Raw genomic sequence first — 17,735 nt, 5'->3', positions numbered from 1 at the left:
TGCTGGATTTTCTCAGCCAGTTTTATGAGGTAGAGTCACCTGGAATTCAGGCTTTCAGTTAACAGCTGTGCTGAACTCATCAAGAGTTAATTACTTGAATTTCTTGTCTCTTAATAAAGTGTTTGAGAGCATCAGTTAAAGTAAAGTAGTGAAGAGGTAGAGTTACAGGTATACAGTGAATAGTGAATATTTGAGGAATGTTCTAATCCAGATTATTGCAAAAACGACCATCAAAAACGTTATTATGATGAAACTGGCACTCATCAGGGCCACCAAATGAAAGAAAGAGCTTTTAAAAAAAAATTAGAACATGTCCCTAAAAATATCAGATGCTCCTGTTTTTTTAATGAAATATATCAAATATTAAACAATCCAGACGTTTCACTGTATAAATTTCCATTTATTTTTTATTCACAATACATAATAATCACTGAATACAATACTGACTCCTTAAAAAAACAAGTTTACAAGTATGCAAAATAACAACGACAGTCGATGGTGTAACTTTACAGCACCCACTGTGTTTAGCTTTATAGATTAAACCCATTTCAACACTTCAAAAACCCGGTGAAAATAATCCTGTTTGGTCTCTGGATGTGAAATTGAATATAAATGTGCATAAAACAGAAATAACAATTTAATACATGATATCTGGGCAAGAAAATAGAATAATGTTAAATTTATATTAAATAGGGGTCATTTATTGGGCAAAAAAATATATAGACAATAGTGGTAGATAAATAATACTGGGATTATCTGCCAATTTACACTTTTTGTTGTTTTTTTTATTAGGGAATAAAGACTTTAATCCTTCATTTTACTGGATAACGAGTGAATACTTAAATATTAATTCAGCCACAGTGAGATGAACGTTTATTTAAAATTAACAATAAATCTGATACAAAATTAAACATTTAAACAAAAAAAAATTGTAATAATTTCGTAGATTTTAAAGTAACACTGACACATAAGGTGCTCATACTTTTATAAGTATTTATAAAGTAGTATTTTACTTAAATAATAGCCCAAAAAAAAAATGAAAGGAATAAAAAGAAGTAGAACAGGGGGATTTATCGGAGATAAATAAAATGTTAACACTGATTTTATGAAATGTTATAAAATGTATAAAATTAAATAAAATGAAAAAAAAAATCATTAAATAAAACATAAATTTAACACATTTAACGACTCGCTACAGTCTGAGAACTTTTTGGACATTAATTAATGTTTTTTATTTGGTATTTAGAAAAAAAAAAAAAAAACAAATAAAAAAAGCTTTAGTATTGCCGACCCTCCAACGCTTTTATTTTATTTATTAAAAAAAAAATTAGAATTGACCATATTCTGCAGTTTCACACAGTAACCCAGTAATTCTCCTGAGTGAATTAGCTCTAAATGATGAAAGCACATAAACTAAAAATAAACACGTTAAATATAATAATAATAATAATAATAATAATAATATCCCTCCAAAACACAAAAGCTTCATTTAGCTCATCATTAGAATGGTATTTTATGTATATATTTTTGTAAACATCATGACGTTAAATTTTCTCTATAATAAAAGTCTTCTTCTAAGACATGGACGTTCCAAAAGCAGCAGACAAAAAACACTGAATCATGGTGAGCAGAAACGTATAATACTGAATTATAATACTGAAACTGTTCTGATTAAAACATAAAAATATATATAATTAATCTAAAAAAGTGAAGGGAAAATACTTTAGATATGTTTTATGGGAAAACGCAGTTGGGTCTGTCTCACAAATCAGAATTTACCCAGATAGCTTTACATTTAATTAACATAACTCAATAAATATAGTGACTTGGTTCTGGATTATGGCTCTTAAATGTTCAAATTTCTGACCAATCAAGACCAAGCCCAATCCCAATTGGGGACAAGATATATCAGGACCAAATTTTAACCAATTCAGTCTAAATCTCTAAGCAATAAGGCCACAATTCAATACTAATCAAACCAAATCTTTAGAACCAATCAAGACCAAGCTTTAAGACCAATTAGGACAATGCTTCTTATTAATCAGGGCCAAGTTTCAAAATCAATTAAAGGCAAATAAAGACCAACAGTCAACATCAGTCAAGACCAAGCATCAACCCAACCAGCCAAACACCTCACAAACTGGGGTCAATCTTCTCACCAATCAGGACCAAGCCTCAAGATCAATCAAGGCTAAACTTCAAGACCAATTATTGCTAAGCTTCAAGATCAATCAGGGCCAAGATTTCCACACCAGCCCCGTGCCAAGTTTCAAGATCAGTCAAGGCCAAGCATCAGACTAATGTATGCCAACAATGTTTAAACCAATCATATCTGAATTTCTGGGCAATCAATGCTGAGATTCTGACCAATTAAGACCAAACATCAAGATTAATCATGGCCAAGGTTCATGTCCAATCAGCGTTAACTCCATGACTCATCAGGGCCAAGTAACATTAGGCTGGCAAACGCTAAACTTTAAGACCAACGAAAGATAAAATCAAAACCAATCAAGGCCAAACATTAACCAGTTGTGCTCAATCTACATGATCAATTATGACCCAAGTTCAAGACCAATCAAAGTCAAACCTCAAGACCAATCAAAGCCAAACTTAAAAATCAATCAAGACTAAACTTCTGACCAGTTGGGGTCAATAATCATGATCAATTGTAATCAAGGCTCAAGACCAATTAATGCCAAACTTCTAGACCAATTAAAAATGTCAAGATCAATCAAAGCCAAACTTCAAGACCAATCAAAGCCAAATTTCAAGCCAAATCAAAGTCAATCTTTATGACCAAGATTTAAGACCAAATAAAGCTAAATTTTAATACCAATCAAAGTCAAATTTCAAGGTCAACCAAGACCAAACTTTAAGACCAATCAAAACATAATTTCAAGACCAATCAAAGCCAAATTTCAAGGTCAATCAAGACCAAACTTCAAGACCAAATAAGGACAAACTTCAAAAAGAACCAATGTCAAACTTCTAGACCAATCAAAAACAAACTTCAAGAGCAACCAAAGCCAAACTTCAAGGCCAATCAAGGTCAATCTACATGATCAATTGTGACCAAGGTTTAAGACCAATTAAAGCCAAATTTATAGAACAATCAAGACCAAACTTCTAAACCAATCAAAACTAAATTTAAAGACCAATCAAAACTAAATTTGAAGACCAATCAAAACTAAATTTAAAGACGAATCAAAACTAAATTTAAGGACCAATCAAAGCTAAACGTCAAGAAGAACCAAGGGCAATTTTCAAAACCAATCAAGGTCAAACTTCAAGATCAATCAAAGCCAAATTTCAAGACTAATCAAGGTCAATCTACTTGATCAATTGTGACCTAGGTTTAGGGCCAATCAAAGCCAAACCTCTGGACCAATCAGAACTAAAATTCAAGTCAAGGCCAAATTTCAAGATCAAACAAGACAAACTTTAAGACCAACAAAGCCAAACCTTAGGGCCAATCAAAGCCAAACCTCTAGACCAATCAGAACTAAAATTCAAGTCAAGGCCAAATTTCAAGATCAAACAAGACAAACTTTAAGACCAACAAAGCCAAACTTTAAGACCAATCAAGCCCAACTTCTAGGCAATCCAAGACCAAACTTCTAGACCAATCAAAACAAAATTTCAAGTCCAATCAAAGCCAAATATCAGGATAACTCAAGGCCAAATTTCAAGACAAATCAATGTCAATCCTCATAATCAATTGTGACCAAGGTTCAAAACCAATTAAAGCAAAACTTCAAGACCAATCAAGATCAATCTACATGATTAATCGTTACCAAGGCTCGGGACCAATCAAAGCCAAAATTAAAGATCAATCAAAGTCAATCTTCATGACCAAAATTTAAGATCAAATAAAGCCAAACTTTAAGACTAACCAAGGCCAAACTTCTAGACCAGTCAAAACTAAATTTTAAGACCAAATAAATCCAAATATCAAGATCAACCAAGGCCAAACTCCAAGACCAATTAAGGTCAATCTACATGATGTGACCAAGGCTCAAGACCAATCAAAACCAAATTTTAGTACAATTAAAACCAAATTTTAAAAATCAACCAAAGCCAAACTTCAAGACAAATCAAAACTATATTTCAAGACAAATCAAAGCCAAATATCAAGATCAACCAAGGCCAAGCTCCAAGACCAATCAAAAACCAACTTCAAGACCAATCAAGGTCAAACTGCATGATCAATTGTGACCAAGGTTTAAGACCAATCAAAGCCAAACCTCGAAACCAATCAAAGCCAACATTTGATTTAGAATAAAAATGCAGTTTAGCTGAAAACAATCTTGCACCAGTGGCAGATAAAATCAGTTAATCACGGCTGGTTTTAATGTGCTTTTAGCTGAACACGCTCGGTGAGATCTGTCACTTGCTGATGTGTTTGAGAACGCTCAAGGAGAAACGACAGATGTGGAAGAGACTTTCTCTTCTTCAAAAATATAAACATTTAAATGTTATTTAAACATAAACCAATGAAATAAAGCAAGACTGGATGGAGAATTTTACAGAACGAGGTTTTGGGGATTAATAACTTGATGTTATTGACAGAAACAATATATGGCCAAAGTTTTAGTTGCACCAATTGCTGATATAGATGTGCAGATGCACACAGCATGTTTATGTCCTGTAAAGGGCAGAAAATGGTAAACAACATGGTAAAATACATTAAAACCAGGTTCAATTCCACAAACTACACTCTTAAACCCTTGAACAAAAAGCTGAAGTTTCCACAGAAATGGATTATAATCCCATTCTTGGTCTACACAGCAAATTAAATGGAGATTTCCCATTAAAAAAAGAACATACAGCTCTAGAAAATAATGAAGAGATCACTTCATTTTTTGAATCAGTTTCTCTGATTTTGCTATTTATAGGTTTATGTTTGAGTAAAATGAACATTGTTGTTTTATTCTATAAACTACAGACAACATTTCTCCCAAATTCCAAATAAAAATATTCTCATTTAGAGCATTTATTTACAGAAAATGGAAAATGGATGCACAGTTAATATTCATAAAGTTTTAAGAGTTCAGAAATCAGAATATTTGGTGGAATGATGGTTTTTAATCACAGTTTTTTTTTTATGAATCTTGGCATCATGTTCTTCTCCTCCACCAGTCTTACACACTGCTTTTGGATAACTTTATGCCTTTACACTCCTGTTGCAAAAATGTACAACAGTGCAGTTCAGTTTGGTGGTTTGATGGTTTGTGATCATCCATCTTCCTCTTGATTATATTCCAGAGTTTTTTAATTTGGTAAAATCAAAGAAAGTCATAATTTTTAAGTGATAAGTCTCTTATTTTTTTCAGAGCTGTATAGTCCATTGGTTTTTCAATGGTTCTTGGCTGTATAGAACCTTCATACGTTATACATTATACATAATGTCCCCCCCCAAAAAAAAAATGGTTCTTAAATATGTGAAAAAAGGCAAAGATCAAAGGGTTAGATCAAAGAGTTCAAACACTGCTTTAAAGAACCAGAGACAGAAAGGTGGATCTTCTTCTATTCTCCATGGAATCACTGTGGGATCCTTCATGTTTCAGAGTGGACTCTACCTCCAGTCGTTCCTCTAAACAGAACAGACAGTTTGGCGAGAACTGGGAAAACAGAGAGCAGACTAGAGCAGAACTGAAAGCGTCGAGTAAAGTCCTGCTACACAGTCAACGTCCTGAACGTCTGAGGCCAGGAAAAACTTCAGAAAGGTCATATTTTCATTTGGAGAACTTGAAGAGTCTTAAAATACACCCCATAATAAGGTTTGTACTGGTGGGACTGGGCAGGGCTGCTGGTTTGTGGTCTGAATCATGTCAGAACCCATTAGATCAGTCCCAGTTAGAGGAGAGCTGAGGCTTTATTACAGTCAAACACCAGGATCTGAAGAAAAATCGAATGTACAGACGCTCAAATTTTAGCCTAAATAAAGCTAAAATCACACATTTAACTCTTTATTGGTTTAGGTTTAGGATTTTTTTGCACTGGAGCTTCAGGGTCACTACATGTTTAATCATGTCCAGGTATTTATTTAACCCTTTCAGATCCATCTACTTTAAGGAGATCCATTGCTGACAAATTGTGTTAACCAGTAGCCATTGATTTATTTAGGGCAACGGAGAATAGACGGGTTTGTTGCTGCAAAGTTTTAAGGCTGAAAACTAAATTAAACAAAGATTATAATAATTTTGCCAGTTTTTCATCATTATTATGAATATTTTTTTATTAGAATTACTGTATTAATACTATTTATTCATTAGTATTAATGAAATAGCCTCAGTGTATTTTGTCTTATTTTATTATTATTATTTTTTTAAAGCTCACCTTCCGCGAAAATCCGATTTTTCTTGTTTTTTGTGGAATACAGTAGGTCTCTCCGAGTTGAATGTGTACACCTGCACATTAAACTGTTTTGCAGCCCCCATTGTCTGCAGGAGCTAAGCAAAGAAATCCCCCCTCCCCCCCTCCGAAAAACGGGTGAATTTTGAATTATCTTTCTGCCTACGTAGGCAGAAACTCACAGACCAGCCCACCTTGGCTCGAGAAACTCCCAGAGGCGGAGCTGAAGCGACGCAACATCACCGCTCATCAGTTAGGAGGTGGGAGGCAGTGAGCGGCAGAGCGGTGGAGGGGCGTCGCAGTGCTCCTAGCCAATCAGAGGAGAGATATTTGCATGCTGTTTGCATGTATGAATATTCATGAGCAAAGCTGGAATCCGGTCATTTTGGACACACCCCTAAAACAGTCCATTAAAAAAGAGCTATACAGAGACACCTGAGCACTTTTTTTTACAAAAACGGCTCACATGTCATTCATTCATACTAGAGACCACAACTAGACATTTTAAAATGAAAGAAAAAACGACGGAAGGTGACCTTTAAAGCTGAACCACCTTAAAAACTACCACTAGAAATGGTTTATGAAGGAGTTTATTCATAATTATTAAATGGGTTTTAAACACTTAAAAAAAAAACATTTAAAACAAAAATAGAAAGGGCAATACTGATGATCCCACATTTATTTCAGAAAAATAAATTAAACAAAAATGAACAATGTTGGTAAATTTTTCACCATTATTATTAATGAAATTTTAGTTCATTTTGTCTTGCCTTTTTTTTTTTTTTTTAAGTGGAACCACCTTAAAACCGAAAACTCCCATTAGAAATGATTTATAAAGGAGTTTATTTATTAGTTATTAATTAGGTTTTAATATTTTTTTAACAAAAATAGAAAGGGCAATACTGATGATCCCATATTTATTTCTGAAAACTAAAGTAAACTAAAAATTTGCCAAATTTTCAGCATTGTTATTAATAATGAATTTTAATTAGTTTTAATTCATTAATACTAATTATTCATTAGTATAGCTTGATTAGTATAGCCTTAGTGTATTTTGTCTTCTTTTTTTTTTTTTAAGCGGAACCACCTTAAAACCTAAAACTGCCATTATAAACGGTTTATAAAGGAGTTTATTCATAGTCATTAATTGGGTTTTAAATACTTGCAAATACATTAAAAACACTTTTAAAGCTAAAATATTCAGTGCAACACTAATGATCCCATATTTATTTCTGAAAACTAAATTAAACAAAAAATAAAAATAAAAAAAAATCGCCAATTTTTCAGCATTGTTATTAATAATGAATTTTTAATTAGTTTTAATTCATTAATACTAATTATTCATTAGTATAGCTTGATTAGTATAGCCTTAGTGTATTTTGTCTTTGTTTTTTTAAGCGGAACCACCTTAAAACCTAAAACTGCCATTATAAACGGTTTATAAAGGAGTTTATTCATAGTCATTAATTAATAAGATTTTAAATACTTGCAAATACATTAAAAAAAAAAAACTTTTAAAGCTAAAATATTCAGCGCAATACTGATGATCCCACATGTATTTCTACTGGTACTTTGTATTTTCGTATTTTCCGGTTGTCTGCATTAAACTTGGCATATTACCATATTGTTAATACGCTTAATCAACTCAATTAAGCTTCATTAACTACCCAGATTATAATCAATGTGATCAGTAATGACCATGTGGTGTACATACTCACATATTAAATGGCTATAATGACATTCTATATTATCTACCCTAAAGCATATATAAGTTATTAATGATCATTAATAAGCTCCTTTATGAATCATTTACAAACTATGTAAGAGTTGTCTTAATGTAAAGTGGTACAAAAAAAAAAACACTATGAATTAAAAATATTTACTGAACATTTTTAACATCCCAGCTGGTTGTGATTTGATCAAAATATCAGCAAAACAAAATGTTTAGGATTTTTTTTTATATTCAGCAGCTGCATATTCTGTGTAAACCCCCAGAATTAAGCTTTAAAGCAGTTATTGAGTTCCATCCAATACTTTACGCTACTTTACTATATAGTAAACATGAGCAATGTCACAAAAGAACCACTTTTAGCACCAAAAAGAGCCATATTTACTATAGAAATGTGAGAGTATGAAGAACCTTTACTTGATTTTAAGTTTTTTTTTTAATTTTATTTTTTTTTACCAAATTAAAGGTTCTTGAGACTCATAATCATCTCTCTAAATGGTTCTTCTTCTATAAGCACCTTTAATTATAGTTTTTTTTTTTCATGATCAGTGCCTAATCTCACAAAAGCTGCTCAAAAGGCTGAATGCAATCAAATGCTCCTCACAGCAATGTTCCAACAACTGGGGTAAAGCCTTTCCAGAAGTAAAAAAAAACTGCTAATTCAGAATTTCAGAGATTCCAGCATCCAACTTCCTGTTTTTACTTCTCTTTTGTTGCTGTATGCAACCAAATCCTCACAGCAATGTGCCAAAATCTATTTAAAAAGTGTTTTTAGGATGGTAGAGGCAGTTACTCCAACAAAAGCAGGATAAACTCTTTAAATACCCTTATAATTTCAGAAGAAACACTGTGAACGTAGTCTTGAAGCTCCAGAGCAAAACATCGGTTGTACCTTAGATTTTTTAGTAGGGTCGAAAAATGAGGCTGTTTTCCATTTAATCTCAAAAATCTGAACAGTTAGATAAAGAAACTGGAGTTTAACAAAAAAAGTCAGGGTTTTAGAGGTAGCAGGTTTAATATTGCCCATTTTTTATGTCCCAGATTATCATTAGCATGGTTAGCATCATTAGCATTGTTCCAGGTTTCCACCCAAAACTACAGTATATCCTTATTTTGGCTCATTTTGTTTGAAAGCGAAAGTTGAAAATACGTCTATTTAAATTGTAAAGTTGAACAGATTTTTGCGAAAAGGACTTAAAGACGTTTAACTTTCAACTAAAATGGAACGTAGATTCAACAAACAAAAAAATATGTATTTAATGGCATTACGTTGGGTTGGGATGGATTGACATTGTCAGTGTGATTGTCAAGTGAATACAGTACCAGTCAAAAGTTTGGACAAACATTCTCATTTAATATTAAGGAATCATGTAGTAAATTAAAAGTGTTAAACCAAAATACTCTGTAATTTCTGAGGCTGGTAACTGGTCCTGATGAGTGCCAGTTTCTTCATCAATATACTTTTGATGGTCTTTGCAGTGACTGCAATTGATCGTCATTTTTATCTTTTCTTAACATATTCTGGTTTGTTGAACACTTTTAAAATAATTAAAAAAAAAAAACACTGAATTTAAGATGTGTCCAAACTATTGACTGGTACTGTATATGCTATTTTGTGTCCCCAAATGCTATGGAAGCATGTCCACAGAGAGAAATTGGACAGTAATGTGATTAAGACTGATTTAATGAGACACTAATGAGACAGTAGTGAAAATAAACTGTATTATAATACTGATCTTACTGCTGCTAATGTTCTTGGCAGCCATCTTGGATTTTAAAGTTGGGTTTTTCTGAGGCTTTTCCATCACGCCCTCAGGAAATCTGACTTGAACTCACATTGAATTTCTCACATCCGAGTTTAACCAGAATCAGAATTAGCATTAGCATTAAAAGCTGATCGATGCTCTACTTAATGAAGATGAGATGAATTTCCTTTGCAAATTTATCCTTCAAAAAAAACAAAAACAAACAAAAAAAAAAAGCGCCACATATTCAAAAACACGTACAGTATATTACATATTAGTGTTACAGAAATCTGCAACATTTTTTTGGGAAAAGAAAAGAAAAATAAGTCTTTTTTTGTCCTCCAATCGCTGCTCGTGAAGTCGCCCCGGCGTCCAGAGTTCTGAGAGACCGGCTTCACGCCGTTAGCGCTTAGCTACAGATCATCAAATCCAGCTAATCTGAGAGGACATCCTGAGATATGAAGGCTCTGCTCGCACTCGTTATCTCAAACACACACACACACACACACACACACACTCTCGCACACACACACACACACACACACACACTCAACAACCATCGACTTAAGCTGAAGCTTCCAGAGTCACATGACCTCCGTTGAAGCCCATGTGATCATACGACCAATACCAAAGTTCCTGAAGCTCTATGAGTCACATCTGAATCTGCATAAGTCACATGACCAGAAATGAAGTTCCTGGATTCACATGACCAGAAATGAAGCTCCTGGAGTCACATTACCTTAAGTGAAGCTCTCTGAGTCACATGACCTTAGTTGAAGCTCCTCAAGTCACGTGACCAAAAATGAAGTTCCTGGAGTCACATGACCAGAAATGAAGCTCCTGGAGTCACATGACCAGAAATGAAGCTCCTGGAGTCACATGACCTCAACCGTAATTTCTTAGAGTCACGTGACCTTAGTTGAAGCTCTCCGAGTCACATGACCTTAGCTGAAGCTCCTGGAGTCACATGACCAGAAATGAAGCTCCTGGAGTCACGTGACTCAATTGTAAGTTTTCAGGGTCACATGATCTCAACTGAAGCTCCAGGGTCACGTGACCTCGCCCGAAGCGCCGAGGGTCACATGACCGTCTCCCTCTCCTCCTCCACCAGTGGAGGGGGCGTGGCTTTGCTGTCCTCCTGGACGCTCTTGGACGTGTCCTCCTCCTGGAGGTGGAGCTCCTGGCCGGAGGAGGGGATGGACTGTTCTGAGACCGAGCCGTTCTTCACGTAGCCGGGGAGGTTCCGGTGGCCGTTGGTGACGGGCCCCAGCCGCGTGGTGAGGTGGAGGGCCAGGGGCCCGCGGGCCGTCACGTTGGTCACGCTGGTGTGAGACACCATGGGCCCGTAACTGTAGGTGTTGCTGCCGCTGCGAGCTTTCCTCTTAAAGTCCAGCGCCAGCGTTCTCCTGCTCCACGACTTCTTAATCTCCGCCTGCACCTGAACACCGGCCACAACCACAGTTATCACCATAACATTCACCATCACATTCACAATATAACATTATATAACTATATATAACAATATAACATCACATTCACAATATAACATTATATAACAATATAACAATATAACATAACCTTTACCATCACATTCACAATATAACATTATATAACTATATAACAATATAACATAACCTTTACCATCACATTCACAATATAACATTATATAACTATATATAACAATATAACATAACATTCACCATCACATTCACCATCACATTCACAATATAACATTATATAACAATATAACAATATAACATAACATTCACCATCACATTCACAATATAACATTATATAACTATATAACAATATAACATAACCTTTACCATCACATTCACAATATAACATTATATAACTATATAACATAACTTCCACAACCATCCTCACACTGCTCTAAACCATGATAAACCTCTTGCAGCTCAACAAAAAACTTCCTTTTTACAAAACTGCCAATAAAAACTCAATAAAAACAATTTTAATATTACTGAACCCTTCAGTTAAGGTAACTAATACAACAGTTATTCAGAATCCACTCCTGTAAACTATTTAGTAATTATAATAAATCAGTACCAACTGTAAAAATGATCAATTCAGTAACTTCAATGAAGTATTCTTCAAGAACATAGTAACTACAATGTTTCCTTTAGTACCCACTATGAATTATTCAGTATCTACTATGAGTAATTTAGTATCCAAAATTAATTATTCAGTAACTACTATGGGTAAATCAGTATCCACTATTTATTATTTAGTAATTATCACGAGTGAGGAATTATTGAATTATTTGAATTATTTAGTCATTACTATGAGTAATTCAGTATCCACTATGAATTATGCAGTAACTACTATGGGTAAATCAGTATCCACTATTTATTTTTTAGTAACTACTATGGGTGCTCCAGTATCCAGTATGAATTCTTCAGTAACTACAATGAGTGATCCAGTATCCAGTCTGTATTATTCAGTAACTATTATGAGTAACAACTATGGGTGATCCAGTATCCAGTATGAATTATTCAGTAACTACTATAAATACTTCACTATCCACTATGAATTATTCAGTATGTACTATTAGTAAATAGGTATCCACAATTAATTATTTAGTAACTACTATGAGTGATCCAGTATCCAGTATGAATTATTCAGTATCTACTATTAGTGATTCAGTCTCCACTATGAATTATTTAGTAATTAATACTAGTGATCCAATATCCAGTATGATTTATTCAGTGACTACTATTAGATTCAGTGTCCACTATGAATTATTTAGTGACAATTACATGTGATCCAGTATCCAGTATGAATTATTCAGTAACTACGAGGAGTAAATACTATGAGTGATCCAATATTCAGTATGGTTTATTCAGCAACTACTATGAATGATTCAGTGTCCAATATCCAGTATGAATTATTTAGTAACTACTTGTTTCTTTTTAATTCATTCTCCACTATGAATTATTTAGTAACTATTATACGTAATCCAGTAACCAGTATGAATTATTTAGTAACAACTATTAGTGATTGAATATGCACTATGAATTATTTAGTAACTACTGTGAGTAATACAGTATCCACTATGAAATATCCAGTATCTACAATGAATTATACAGTAACCTATTTGATTATTAATTACTGCCTATAAATTCTACTTGTTTCAGTATCTAATGAATTATTCGCTTTCTACTTTATTATATAGTATGTATTACAACTAATCTTAGTATTCATTATCAGTCATTAAAAATACAAGAATAATTAGATATAGTAACTATTCTGAATTATTCAGTACATATTTTAAATGATTCAGTATACACTGTGAATAAATAATAATTACTCTCTGAATTATTTAGTAATTACTGTTGATTGTTTAGTAGCTGCTATAAAATATTAATTACTGATTATTAATTACTGAATATTAATCAGTTGTTCAGTATATAATATATAATAAATGATTACGCATCCACTATGAATAATTCAGCACCTAATCTACACCATAATTATTCTAAATCTACTACGCTGAGAAATCAAGTCTGGTCATTTACAGTATCTAACTCTACGTGTGGTACGGCAGCACGACTGTGGCAGAGCGCAAACGTCTGCAGAGAGTGGTGAAGACTGCCGAGAAGATCGTCAGGACTCCACTGCCCTCCCTGCAGAGCATCTACCACCACAGAGTCCACAGGAGAGCTGCATCCATCCTCAAAGACTCTACCCACCCCCAGCATGGACTGTTCACACTTCTGCCCTCAGGCCGGAGGTACAGAAGTGTAAAATGCAAGACCACCAGGTTAAAGAACAGTTTCTTCCCCACGGCCATCAGACTCTTGAACACACCTAAGGAATGACCCTGCCTTCAGACTCTAAACACACCTCAGGTATAACCCTGCGATCAGACTCTTGAACACAACTCAGGAATAACCCTGCACTTTACTTCAACATGTTTACATTGCAGCCGTCACTTTACTGTTAATCTTTTTCTAATAATATATAGTTAATGTCCATAACTGCATTATTTCGCACTTGTACTTTTTTTAGACATTTCTTTGCTTAAGTAACTTTTATTTTTTTTATGTCTTTGACAATTAGTTTAATATTTATAACCTTATTGTATTTTTTTTGCACTTTTTCTATCTTCTATTTGGCATTCTTGGCGAAGAGCAAAGAAAGAATTTCATTGTACACTGAAACCCGTTTCTGTACTGTACATATGACAATAAACTCTTTGAATCTTGAATCTACTTCACTCAAATGTCTCAGTTTCCACCAACAATTAATTTTTTTTGTCATTAAAAGTAAATGTTTAAATATTGATATTTATTATGTACAGTATCTAACATGTGTGAATAATGAAGATAATTCTGCAGGTTGTTAGGGGATGACTGACTGATATATATATATATATATATCTGTGAGGAGATGATCTTACCTCTCCGTTACAGAAGCAGTAGATAATAGCAACAAAGAAGCCCTGCGGAAGATAAAAGGAGACATCAGTGATCAGATCAGAGATATAAAAGAGCTGCTTTATGATACATCCTGTGATAAAAGTGTCACCTGGCAGCGCGCCAGAGTTTAACGCAATACCTGGAAGGAGTTGAAGAGCATTTCGTAATGCATCTGGATCTGCCACGGAATCCCCGACACCTCGGTGTACGGCATGGCCATGAAGACGATGTAGTGAACGCCGAACAGCGGCATCAGGACCAGCGTGGACTTCAGCAGCTTCCTGCAGGAGGAAAAACACCAATACTCATCAATAAATACAGATTCCATCCATTATATTCACTCACTAATACAAAACAGCCGAGAAAAGACAAATCTGAAGCATCTTCCACCAGATTTCCCAGTAAAAAAACTGGACCCATCAGAGAAGATGATCTTAGTCTAGTCCTTTATCGACCAAACCTCAGCTTTTCATGGATGTAGAGCTTTTGCTAGCTTTACATGACTTAAATCCTGCCTCTCTTTCTGAAATATTATATTTCCAACTTTTCTTTCCATGCTCTTCACCCCAGCTATGATTTGCCATTCTTTTTGTAGGTCACTAGAAATCCTCCTGCTGTTGCTTACTAACATTTAAATAAGTTGATGCTCAATTTCCAGAACTGAACCCCATATTAAAAACCTCTGAAATGTAATCTGACAAGAGCTGAGAAGCTTGATTTTTTTTTTTTTTGTGCCAGAAGTGGCACAAGGTCACCCAAAAGCAGTGTGTAAGACTGGTGGAGGAGAGCATGGTGCATGATAAGTATGCATGAAAGCATGATTTCTGAACTTTTAAAACGTTAGTGTTATTGTTTCCTAATGAATATGTGCTTGTGTTCTTTGCATTATTTGAGGTTTGAAAGCAACACTGCATCTTTTTTCTTATTTTGACTGTCAGTAGTTTATAGAATAACTGTATTCAATATTCAGATAACATTCATTTTACTTAAACAATTAGCTAAATCAGTGTTTAAAAAAAAGCATGCAATGTATTAGATATACACAAATATCTTGCTAAATCTACTTAAATTAAAAAAAAAGAAAACATGTATATTTATGTTAGATCTTCACTCATCTGCAACTTTTTTTTAAATATATTTTATACATGATAGTTTAAAATATATATATATATATATATATTTTAAATAGCAGTATATCTCAGAGTGCTCTACTTGGTTAAGATATTGCTAAAGAGCCTCAAACAAAGGCTTATTTTTTAACAATAAAGAAAAGAAAATATATGACTTTATTTTTTAAGTATATATTTTTACCTGTACTGCTGTCTGCTGTCACACCTTCCTGCGTTACTCTCTCTCAGCTTCGTCGCCAGAACTCGAATTATATTCAAGAACAGCAAGAAATTTACCTTCAGAAAGAGAAGAGAATAGAATACAGACAAAATACACTGATTTAAATATTAAAAATACAATTATTACATTACTTATATGTTCATGGTACATGGGTTTAAGAGCAGTGAAGTGCAATTTAATTACAAAATAAAATAAAATAAAATAAAATAAAAAATACATAAACTCACCACTATAGCTGTGAGAATGGGGATCTGAACGATCCATTTCAGATTTCCTGCACTTAGATCCCAACACCTGTCCCAAGAGACAATAACATTTTCTCAGTCAGTTTTATGAGGTAGAGTCTCCTGGAATTCAGGATTTCAGTTAACAGCTGTGCTGAACTCATCAAGAGTTAATTACTTGAATTTCTTGTCTCTTAATAAAGTGTTTGAGAGCATCAGTTAAAGTAAAGTAGTGAAGAGGTAGAGTTACAGGTATACAGTGAATAGTGAATATTTGAGTAATGTTCGAATCCAGATTATGAAAAAAAAAATGACTTTAAGAAAAAATTAAGGTCAGTCAAACCGAAAAGAAAAAAAAAACTTTATAATGATGAAACTGGCACTCATCAGGACCACTCCAGGAATGGAAGAGTAAAAGTTTCACTAACACATCCTATGAACCCTGTATTCATAATGTATTATAAATGCCTTTATAATGCATTATATGACATGCATAATACCTTATAATGACTGTAATAAGCCTGTATAATAGCTTATATGTACTACAAGTATAAGGGTTTATAAAGAAAGGACTTAATAATAATGCCTTATAATATCTGTTCATAAGAACATTTTACAATGTAGTGTTGTAATGCACTATGACACAGATTTGGTATATTTTGGTATAATGCATTATAATATGCAGCTATGATTTCTCAAATTAAGCTTTTATATAAGTGCATAACACATTATAAAGCCTTATATACAGTCATTACTGTAAAGACATTCCAGTGAGGCATAATAAAATTTACTTCATGTTTAAAAAGCATATGAAAATTCACTTCACTTAAAGTCAGTAATGACTCTATATAAGGCTTTATAATGTGTTATGCACTCAAAACAAAGCTTAATTTGAGAAATCATAGCTGCATATTATAATGCATTATACCAAAATATACCAAATATGTGTTATAGTGCATTACAACACTACATTGTACAATGATCTTATGAACAGATATTATAAGGCATTATAAGCTCTTTCTTTATAAACCCTTATACCTTATACCTTGTAGTTTATAATGTGATATAATTGTCACTGTAAGTACTTATGAGTTATTATACAGATTATCAGTATTACAGTCATTATAAGGTATTATGCATGTCATATAATGCATTATAAATGCATTAATAATACATTATGAATACAGGGTTCATAGGAAGTGTTACCGCAAGTTTCCTCTGTTGAACAGGATAAGTTAAGCAGAGTTATAAGTCTCAGAAACCACAAGTTAACAAACAGCTCCCCAGATAAGAGCATGTCTTATGGGTTCCTTCATAGTCTGGATGTATTTATTTTTACAAAAAATAAATAAATAAAATAAAATAAAGTGAATTGAGAAGATGTTTCCAAACTTTTGACTGGTACAGTACATTAGTGTTGTACACATATACTCACTTAAGTCGTGGAAATGTATGAAATTTCAGAGACTCATACAGAAACAGTGAATCTGTATTTTATCACTCTTATATAAAAAGATCTGAACTTTAATATGATTTATCTCACAGTGAGAATCGATCACTTTCACTGCTCACCAAACACACCCCATCAATACTGCAGAGACACCCTCATCTGACAGCTATTCAACAGCCTGTGTGTGTGTGTGTGTGTATGTGTGTGTGTGTGTGTGTGTGTGTGTGTGTGTGTGTGTGTGTGTGTGTGTGTGTGTGTGTGTGTGTGTGATAAATGAAACACTCACTCAGTGTCGGCGAGAGTGGCTCGCACACTCGCCCAGACCGTCACAAACATGGCCGGAACTCCTGCAATAAATAACACAGCTTTATCTCCACTGCCCCGACCAATCACAACCTCCACAGCCTCGCACTGGCCACTTTATCAGAAACCCCTGTACTT

The 17,735-nt window shown here is 33.8% G+C and overlaps 1 protein-coding gene and 1 long non-coding RNA gene across 2 annotated transcripts in view; both read right to left on the bottom strand.

The window, feature by feature from the left end:
* Positions 1–379: 379 nt before the first annotated feature.
* Positions 380–6,496, bottom strand: LOC125803758 (uncharacterized). Its single transcript, XR_007440133.1, has 2 exons — positions 3,486–6,496; positions 380–3,377 (listed from the first exon to the last, which is right to left on the bottom strand). It is a non-coding gene; the product is annotated as an uncharacterized LOC125803758 (long non-coding RNA).
* Positions 6,497–9,749: 3,253 nt separating this feature from the next.
* Positions 9,750–17,735, bottom strand: part of pth1r (parathyroid hormone 1 receptor) — a 186,672-nt gene continuing 178,686 nt past the window's right edge. The window contains exons 8-13 of the mRNA XM_022685349.2: positions 17,581–17,641; positions 15,848–15,914; positions 15,582–15,676; positions 14,410–14,551; positions 14,252–14,293; positions 9,750–11,266 (exon numbers count right to left, since the gene is read on the bottom strand). Coding sequence (XP_022541070.2) covers positions 10,907–11,266; positions 14,252–14,293; positions 14,410–14,551; positions 15,582–15,676; positions 15,848–15,914; positions 17,581–17,641 — 767 coding nt within the window. The 3' untranslated portion in view covers positions 9,750–10,906. The remainder of the gene's footprint in view (positions 11,267–14,251; positions 14,294–14,409; positions 14,552–15,581; positions 15,677–15,847; positions 15,915–17,580; positions 17,642–17,735) is intronic.

Source organism: Astyanax mexicanus, chromosome 8 (assembly GCF_023375975.1).
Source record: "Astyanax mexicanus isolate ESR-SI-001 chromosome 8, AstMex3_surface, whole genome shotgun sequence".
Taxonomy (NCBI): domain Eukaryota; kingdom Metazoa; phylum Chordata; class Actinopteri; order Characiformes; family Acestrorhamphidae; genus Astyanax; species Astyanax mexicanus.
The sequence above is the reverse complement of the archived record's forward strand: the minus strand, read 5'-3'. Positions and strand labels throughout refer to the sequence as shown.